General features: G+C 52.0%; 1 protein-coding gene across 1 annotated transcript; it reads right to left on the bottom strand.

Annotated features, from left to right (window-relative positions):
• Positions 1 to 230: 230 nt before the first annotated feature.
• On the bottom strand, positions 231 to 7,665 carry Irf1 (interferon regulatory factor 1). The gene is made up of 10 exons (XM_027949580.2): positions 7,444 to 7,665; positions 6,216 to 6,307; positions 4,834 to 4,933; positions 3,874 to 4,050; positions 3,717 to 3,766; positions 3,485 to 3,617; positions 3,207 to 3,329; positions 2,649 to 2,698; positions 1,504 to 1,639; positions 231 to 1,232 (listed from the first exon to the last, which is right to left on the bottom strand). The coding sequence occupies exons 2-10, from the start codon at positions 6,300 to 6,302 to the stop codon at positions 1,108 to 1,110; spliced, it is 981 nt and encodes a 326-aa protein (XP_027805381.1). The 5' UTR covers positions 6,303 to 6,307; positions 7,444 to 7,665; the 3' UTR covers positions 231 to 1,107.
• Positions 7,666 to 9,488: the final 1,823 nt, after the last annotated feature.

Below are 9,488 nucleotides of genomic sequence, written 5' to 3'. Positions count from 1 at the left end.
TGGCTGAAAAGTCATTGGCAAGTAACTACATTTACATGAGCATTCCCTGTGACATGACTGTCCTCCTGCCTGCCATCTCCTCCATGACCATTACTGAAAGGATGCATGATAGATACAAGTCAGTGCTCAACAAACCCAGGCTCAGGCATGGTGCCAATGATGAGTTCCATCAGAATGTTTCCATAAAAAGCAAAACTAACTACAAATTTCTAAATAAAAGGACACATCCCTCATAAACAATTAACTTTTTATAAAAAGACAAATATATACATATTTATAAACATGTCTACATGTGATCTCACATGACTTAATGGCTAGATGGCATTTCCAATTTTAAGTCATACCAAGACGCTCACACTTCCCTGCCTGGACCTGCTGAGAGCTTCCAGGGCCTGAGGGGGGTGGTGGGCACACGGCAAGGCACTGTATAAATAAATGCGAAGGCCAAGAGCTTGGGGAAAACATTAGTGTACACTTCTGATAAGAAATGTGGCAAGGTCCACAAGAAAAAGTGCCATGTCTTTTCCCAAGCCCCTCATCTGAAGTATGAAGCAGGGCAGCACTCCTCTGAGGCTGAGGGACACCACCCTACAGGACCCCAATTTTCCTTCACATTTCACTGGCTTTGGAACAGTCCCCAGGGCTCAACTGGGAAGGGAGGGGGTTCTTTGGGAATAGATTCACTTAGTGCAATTGTCTCTTAGTGCAGAGCCAGCCCTGGAGTTGGCGCTATTCTCTTCTGAGGTCACTGATCTGTTCCCCGCAGGGCCACTCAGTGACAGAGAGACCCTCTCCAGGTAGCTGGGATCACAGAGAAAATATGAAGGCCAACTTCTGTCCAAGTCCACCTGACACACCAATCTCTGAACCTCAACCCCTAATTATCAGGAGGCAGGGCCAGCTTTACAGCACAAGGCAAACCCAGACCCTGGCCTGCCAGGTCCTCTGAGAGTCCACTGACCCAAAGATAGAGGTCCCATCCCTGCTTAGCAGTGGGGTCACACTTTGCTATGTCGAGGGGCCCACAGGAGTCCAGCTTCTATGTACCATAGCCACCATGATGCCAAGTTTTGTTTGCCTAGGGAGAAAGGAGGCTGAGAGGCCCAGCTACGGTGCACAAGGAATGGCTTGGATGGAGGGCACCCTGACTGGGGGCAGCAGATTGTCCAGCCAGAGGGCATCCATATTCTTCAGATCTGTGAAGACACGGTGTAGGCTGAGCCCAATATCTCCTAGAAGATGAAGGAAGGTTATGTAAGGAGTGGGGTGGGGACATAAGGTGTGTTCCCCAGTCCACATCCACACAGCCCTGTCCCTAAGTCACAGACAGAGCTTCCACTGTCCACAAGGCAGCAGCAAGCACACACCATCTTTAGGTAAACCACAGGGGACAGGAACATAGCTACTTACCTTACTGTCTCCTGGCCCTGCTCCCAAGCCTTCCCCACCCACTGCATGAGTTTCCCTTCTCCAAGAAACCATAAGGATCCAGGGATTTCTTACCCGCAGGGCTGTCAACTTCCGGCTCCTCCTTGCAGGTGAAGTCTCCATAGATAGAGGTGGGCTGGGCCCCAGGTTCATTGAGAAGGTACCCCTTCCCATCCACGTTTGTCGGCTGCCAATCAGATTGCTCCAAGAGCTAGAGACAAAGCAAGAAGCATTCAGCAGCCTTCCCATGAAGATTCACCCTGTGGCCTGCCCTTGATAAGCCAAGGCTTCCCAATCAGGACCACACCCTTGAGCATTTTCACATTCTCTTATGGATGCTGATGTGCAGCAGTCAGAACCAGGCCCTGGATCTGGGAGGCACAAATGCACACAGGCCCTGCTCCTTGGGTCATTTTCCCACTCTTCTCACTCCTGCCCTCTGCAAGAGTATCTCTACCACTTCCCTCAACTGGGATTGAGGCTTAAAGCACAGCATAATAAGAAAAGATAACTAAAAAGCTAGAGAAAAGGAACTGGATCCACATCCCAGTTTTCTGTGCTAATGTGGCAGAGCCAGGGAAAAACTACCTCGAAAATGTTTTGTATTCATTTTTTTTTTTTTAATATTTTATTTATTTATTTTTAAGTTTTCGGTGGACACAACATCTTTGTATGTGGTGCTGAGGAGGATCGAACCTGGGCCGCACGCATGCCAGGCGAGCGCGCTACCGCTTGAGCCACATCCCCAGCCCCATTTGTATTCATTTTTAAAACTGAAGCAGAGAAAGAAAAAAAAAACTGGAGGATAATTTGTCTAAAAAAAATTTTTTTAAAGCCATCATATTACAGATCCCAAAGGCTGATTATTGAAACCTGATGTGCATTTCCCAAACTAGCAGGGCTGGGCATGTTGGGACTGAGGACACGGGCCAGGGACCTGGCACTGATAGTGGCTGATTCACAGCTCTGTCTGGGGCCCTCAAGTTTGCTTTAGGAAGGCTCACTGGAGACACAGCTTCCTACCAGCCTTCACGACCCAGCGTCTTTCCCAACCAAGAAGGGCAATGGTCCCCACCAAGTGGATATGCTGCTTGTGGGACTATGCAAGTAGTCAGGGGACAACAGCAGCTGCCCACCCTCTGATCTAGAAGCTCTGATTCTCTCTCTCCTCACCAAGAAATGTCCACTTCAAAAGAAAGCCAGGAAGGAAGGGGCTATACCTTCATGATGTCCTCAGGTAATTTCCCTTCCTCATCCTCGTCTGTTGCAGCTGTGGATGGGGAAGAGCAGAGATGCTGGATGGCAGTAGATCATATTGGCCCTGCAGTTCCAGTCCCTCCAGGGTCCCCTGTCCCTACACACACACATACCACTGGCCTCCCAGCAGACATCTGCCATGGACATTCCAGAACAAGACACTGGCTTGGTGACTCAGCCTCCTAAACTATGAAGTCACGCCTCTTCCCACCCCTTCACTTCCTTCCTCACTTTAAGGCATTGGGCTGCAGAGGAGCCAGGAGAACTAGCAACCTTAGATCAAGACACAGCCCCTGATCCCTTCCCTCTTCTCCCCAGCCCACCAAGGTACTGTAGTCCACTCTAAACTGCCTGCCTGGTATCCCAGGGGCTTGCTTCATGCCCATGGGAATTGGGAGTAGACAATGCCCAGCTCAATCAGCTCGGTGGCTGGTGGCCTTCTAAGCATCTTTTCTCCCTCAGAAAACCCTTCTCAGGACCCAAACAGTCAAGCAGACAGACCAGGCCCCAGCAATACAAACCTTCAGAGGTGGAGGGCATGGGTGACACCTGGAAGTTGTAGAGGTCACTGGTGCTGTCCGGCACAATTTCCACCGGGATGTGCCAATCAGGAAGAGTGCTACTGACAACACATGGTGATGGTGCTGGGGAGCAGCAGGAACCAAAGGTCAAGGATGTGTGCTTTGTTAGTTTGCAAGATACCAGGCACCCTGCACCCTTCAGCCTGGTCCAACAGGCCACCCTCTGCTACCAAGACAGCACAATGCCTCTTGGACCCAAGATAAAAAGCCATCCTCACCTGGAGTAAGTGCCTGCTCCAACTCCAGGTCCTGCCCCACATATCCCTGAGCTGTATAGCTGCTGTGGTCATCAGGCAGAGTGGAGCTGCTGAGTCCATCAGAGAAGGTGTCAGGGCTGGAGTCCCCACATGACTGTGGAGGGAGAAAGCAGCTTAGGCCCACTGTAGCACTCTCCACTGCTCACCCTCACCCACAGTGACAAAAGGCCCAGCTGCTGAGGACCATACTCACCTTTCTTTTGGCCTTGCTCTTAGTGTCTCGGCTGGACTTGGACTTTCTCTCTGTGGGGCAGACAGGCTGTCAACCTCGGCATAGGAATGCCAGCCCAGCTGGCCTTCTTCTTCCCTTCCTCCCAAGGGCTCCCCAAAGACCCAGAGCTCTTGGCTACCTTTTCTCTGGTTCTTGGTCAGGGGTGGAAGCATCCGGTATACCCGCACAGCCGAGCTGCCCTTGTTCCTGCTCTGGTCCTTCACCTCCTCGATGTCTGGCAAGGAGTTCATGGCACAGCGGAAGTTTGCCTTCCATGTCTTAGGATCTGGTTCCTTTTCTCCAGCTTTGTATCGGCCTAGAGAGCAAGAGGGTGAAATGGATCATCAGCTGCCCCTTGTCTGAGAAGAATAAGGCAAAAGTACTCCAGATGCCCACACTGGTGAAACCTTAGTGACCCTCTGCAGGCTCTAGACTCTGGGGCTTCTGGAAGATCCAAGCTTGGCTCAAACATCCAGCAAGCCTCAGTGAAGGGCCCAATCAGATGCATTAGAGTGCCCCTCCCCACAAAAATGTGCTTTGTCCTGGACCATGCCCAGATTCCCTGCTTGTGCTATCAGCAGCCAGAGAGAGGGTAGGGACTGGAGCTTATCTGATACTTCCAAACTAGGAGTGAGCACAGAGAGGCCAGCAAAGAACAGTTACTAATAGGTAGACTGACTATTCTAAGCTGGGCCAAGAGCCCCATCACTTTAAGATAAAAAGAGACCAATCATCAACCAGGTGGTCCTTGAGCCAAAGACCTTTTTTTCCCCTCGAAAAAAAGGAAGATATGGATCTCTTTTAGTGCCCTGGCTCACGACTTCTTTTTCAAGGGAGAACTTTAGCCACAAACTCCCTCAAGTAGTATTAATACTATTATTGCTTTCTAAGATTTTGGCTTTATAAATCCCTTTAAGAATTTGCTGAAACATCAATTTTCATCCTTCAGAAATATGGGTCTGCCCCTTGCCCCCCCACTAATAATTCTGTACACTATATCAGGGAGATCAGGGACATCAAAGATCAGGCCTTTGCATGAATATTTGAGCCTCCCCTTGTTTCTTCCCTAGCTCTCAGGGACACAGTCCCAGAGACACACCTGTGTGGATGGCCCAGCTCCGGAACAAACAGGCATCCTTGTTGATGTCCCAGCCATGTTTTGCAGCATGCTTCCATGGGATCTGGAAGATCATCTCCTCCTGAACAACACACACACAAATACACAGAGGCTGTGTCAGCTCAGAGACCACAGGCTTTGTGGCTGAGTATGCCCAGCCCCCCAGGTCTGGGAAAAAGCTGACTTCCCCTTTTCACCCCATCTGGTTTGGGTTGACCAGTCCTGAGACTGGCTTCAACAGGCCACTCTGGATCTCTTAGGAGGGGTTCTGATGGACTGTGGTACCAACAGCTCAGCAAAAACACCGCTATGCACATTACAGATATGCTGGGACCCACAGAGTCCTCTCCCCCACAGCACTGATCTGAATGCTCTGGCTGATTAGCACCAAAACAGAAGTAAAAATGGAAACTCTTCTATTAAATGGGTCTGCTGAGGACACCTGGGACAACTGGCTCCTACACAGGGGGTCCTGATCACACCCTTCAGGGAGTACTGGGCCAGACCTGAATGTGACTACCTGTGGCACCACAGTTTCCTCTCTCTGAAACAAGAAAATATACCTGAGGGTAAAAACCAGAGCATGTGTGGGGACACTGACAAATGAAGATTAAGGTCTTACTGTCATTATTACTGGTGGCTAGCTCTATGGATTTCTGAATCAGACTGTTCAGGTTCAAAGCTTGGTTTTATCACTTTTTATGTGATCTTATCAACTTCTCAGCACCTCAGTGTCCTTATTTGGACCATTCCTCACAGCACTACTGTGAGAATGAAACAGCACAAGTTAAGTAACATACTTAGCAAGGTGCAAGGTACATAGTAACTGCTGCTAGCCATTACTATTATGCATACTAATATTGCTATTACTACTATTATTGATACTAAGTCTACAGAGTCTATCTTGCCCCAAGTGTAGCAGTTAGTCTTCTTAGGTCAGAGTAACTGAAAAAGGTTAGTTCTTGGGTTCTCTGCTGAGACAACCACCTTCCTACCCAGCAGTACCCACCTCTCTGTTTCCTATCATCTGCCCAGCCAGAGCCCTGCAGAATGCTGTGTGTGTGGTAGGGGTATCCCTGGGAGGAGATAAGAACTCAAGCTCTGCAAATGCTGGGAGAGTCTGGCTGCTGGAAACTTCAGGTGCCTTTAAGAGGGTTACTGTCCACACCTTGAGAAGGGAAGAAGACAGGACTTGGGCAAAGAGGGCCCAGGCCTGGGCCTTGCACACCCACTGCAGAACCTACTGGGAAACACATCTGCCTGCCTCCTTATCATTTCCCTTTTTTGAGCTGCATCTGAAGCTTTGGTCCCCTGAAGAACATGGGTAACAACAGTAGCAGAAAAACCCAAGAAGTTACACTCACTTTATTAATCCAGATCAGCCCCGGAATTTGGTTGGAATTAATCTGCATCTCTAGCCACGGTCTCATGCGCATCCGAGTGATGGGCATGTTGGCTGTAAAGAGAAGACAGAAGGCTCCTGTTTTGGAGTCTATTGAACAATCCTGGTCACTACCTTGTTCCACCAGAGTTCACTTAATCTCCCCTATTTTCACACCCAGATCTTTACTCTCTCCTGCCCTCAGATAACAGGACTTAACAAACATGGGAAAGGAAGCCTGCACTGGAATAAAACTGCTCTCCAAATTGTTTCAACATCTTGGGCAAAAACATCTGCTCCTTCTTTCATCCTGTCCCAGCCCTCTCAGAAGGAGGTGGGCGTACAAGTGAGGGCTTCAGGGCTTAAGTGCAGGAAAAGAGACCAAATACACAGATATCTTAAAACCAAAACTTTTCTCTCAAAACCCAAATTCTTTAAAAAAATTCTTTAAAAAGGGAGGGTTCCCCCCACACCCCTATGCCAAGAAGAAATTTCCCTGATTTGAGTTGTCGCCATAAGCTGTGCACCTTCCCTAACGGGTATTCAGTCCCCAAGGATCCTGGACACCTTCTCACCCCGCCCCCCCCCCCCAACCCATTCTATGCCTGACAGCCACCCTGCCCACAATGCTGACGCCAGGACGCGCAATTCCTTTGGGCTTGGTTTCCCCTCCTCAAGAGAAGTGGCTCAAGGAACACCTGTGGCGCCGGCTCCTGCCACCCCCCTGGTCCATGACCCCCCATATAAGTCCTGACCTCCTCCAGTCACTAAGGGCGGCAAGCCAGTCCCTGCCACCAGCACAGGCAGCCCGAAACCTGGGGCAAGGGCGCCAACCTGTGACAGGCAAAAGCCAGAGCCCAGGAACACAGGGCTCCTACGCGCGGGCAGACACTCGAGTTCCCTGACATGGCGTGTGGATGCGCGCGACCAATGTACCGGGCCACCTAGAGGCCCCTGGCAGCTCCGCGCACGCAGATCTGCGAAAGCGGCCGGGCGCAGGCAACCTCGGCCAGTGGGCGGTCCACGCCGCGGCCCGCCCTCCCCGCTCTGCCGCTCGCAGCTCCTCCAGCGCCCTCCCGAGCCCGCGCCGGGCCCGGGCAACGCCGCGCGCCCGCGACTCTCCGGGTTGGGGTTTTTGGCCCCCACTTCCTGGTGTCCCGCGCGCCTTTTGTTCGACGCCGCAGGTCCCCCAGCCGCGAAGGCGAGCTCACCTCTGCAGCAAGAGCGATCCGCCGGCGGCGCCCGAGGTTCCCGACCAGGCGGGGACTGCTGTGCGGACCCGCGAAGCGGAGATAAGGCAGAGGATGCCCGGGTCTTGGGTCCACTGGGCACGGCTGGCCTTGGCTGGGCACTGCTCCTGCTGGCCTCGGCTCTGCAGGCTAGGGCACACGTCCTGCCTCGACGAAGGAGTGGCGCGCTCTGCCGAGGCCGCGGCGCCGCGGAGAAATCTAAACACTTAGCGGGATTCCCCCAACCCAGGCCGGGCTCCGCCTCCTTGGCGCCGCTCGGGCGCCCATTGGCCGGCACCGCCTCATCATTTCGGGGAAATCAGGCTGTTGTAGAGCTAAGCTGCGAAGGGGAAGTACAGGGCGGCTGCTCCTCCCCACCCCCTCCGGCCGGCGCCGCCGCCCCAGGGCCACTGCGGGCCCGCCCCGCGCACTCCCACTCCACCCCCACTCCGGCTTGCACCGGAGGAAGGCTGTCCTTGGAAAATCGAGTGACCCCAGCCCACGGTCATTCCCCTTGTTCCGCATTCGCTCAGCCTGGGGGCTTCTGTGGCCCTCTCCTCGCCCACCTCTCTGGAGACATCTAGCTCCCCAGCGCAGGTGAGGGGATCACCTGGGCACCTGCTGCCCTCTTCAGAAAGGACGCCAGAACTGAATCCCCGAAAACCATTATGGCTCCCCAAGCCCATGAATGTGTGTCAAGAAGGCAGGGTTTTAGCCCTCCCAGCGTCTCTGTCTTGAGAGATTGACATCGCCCCCTCTAGGTCGCTCACCTGCTTTCGGGGAGTTACAGGCAGTAAGCCTACTCTGCCTGAGGTGCTGCATAGGCTTCTGATGAGAGGAAATCACAACCTGGCACCTACTGGCGCAACTAACCCAGGACTCAGTTTCCTCAACTACGACATGATAACAGTCCTACCTTGCTGGTTTGCAGTGATGCGGGGAAACGATATTTGTAAAGTGCTTGCCCCATTCTGGCACCAGATACTGCTGTTTTGAAGGTTCCTGCCCCCAGAGTCTAATAATGAACAAAATGACACCTTCCCCCTTTGCATCTTTGGAATTGCCTTAGAGAAAGGGAATAGGAGAAGGGATTCATAGAAGCAACTGTGATCCCTCCTAGCACTCCTGCCTCAGGCCATTTTGCTCTGGACCTTGCAAAGGAGCTCTGAAAAGGCAGCATTGATGTCTTCTTTGGGTCCCCAAGACTTGACCCTGGAGATGCTGGGCAGTATGGAGAAATTACACAAGGTTGGCCAAGGCAATAGGTCTAGCCCATGGTCCCATGCCTCTTGATAAGGGCAATAACTCCTGTACTCACAACTAGAACCTTGCCCCATTTGTATTCCTATAGACTGAGCTAGGTGCTAATTTTCCATACAGAACTTTCTTCACCTTCCCAAAGCTGCTGACTCAGAAGTAAACAGTTCTTTCAGGTGTGTCATTCCCTTCAGCGTGGCTCTCCTTCTAGGGCAGCACCTAGTTGCAGTGATGCGGTGTTGAGAGCCACAGCCGAGTTGGGATGGCGCCTAGCATTTTGCCAGAAGGAGTGACGCCAGCGAGCCATTAAGATGATGATAATTAAGTTAAGCTGTGTATAATTGCTGTGACTGGATGATGCTGGATTGAAACAGGCTGTGTATTCAGTGGTATATAGACCCCTGCTGTCCAGCAATAGGGCGGCTCCTGCTGCCTTGGGCACCGCTACTTTTGAGTTCTCCCAGAGTTCCCTTTGAGTTCCGGTTGAGCTCTCCCAGGGATTCCTGGAGAGTAAGCGTTGGTTGGAAAAGTTGCGGTGGAGGGAGGTCGGGTTGGTGTGGAGTTCCTGGAAGGACCGCGTGGGTGGCCTTCACGTGAGTTCGGAAATAAAGTTTGTTCCTGCTTGAGTGGCTCCTGATTTGTGCCCAGCCAGACTGTGGCAATGCAGCTATAAACAGACACATCAATGCAGCATCCCACCTGTCAATCACTCTACTCTCTCCCTTCCACAGATGAGATGGATGGATTAATTCAATTCTGGTAAGACTAGA

This window comes from Marmota flaviventris, chromosome 5, assembly GCF_047511675.1.
Source record: "Marmota flaviventris isolate mMarFla1 chromosome 5, mMarFla1.hap1, whole genome shotgun sequence".
NCBI classification, from domain to species: domain Eukaryota; kingdom Metazoa; phylum Chordata; class Mammalia; order Rodentia; family Sciuridae; genus Marmota; species Marmota flaviventris.
The sequence above is the reverse complement of the archived record's forward strand: the minus strand, read 5'-3'. Positions and strand labels throughout refer to the sequence as shown.

Excerpts from the sequence above, each read along its gene's own strand:
- Irf1 (XM_027949580.2), bottom strand. The coding sequence starts at position 6,302 with ATGCCCATCACTCGGATGCGCATGAGACCGTGGCTAGAGATGCAGATT. Across the intron at positions 4,934-6,215 it reads GGCTGATCTGGATTAATAAA|GAGGAGATGATCTTCCAGAT; the intron begins GTGAGTGTAACT and ends TGTGTTGTTCAG. Across the intron at positions 4,051-4,833 it reads GAGCTGGGCCATCCACACAG|GCCGATACAAAGCTGGAGAA; the intron begins GTGTGTCTCTGG and ends CTTGCTCTCTAG.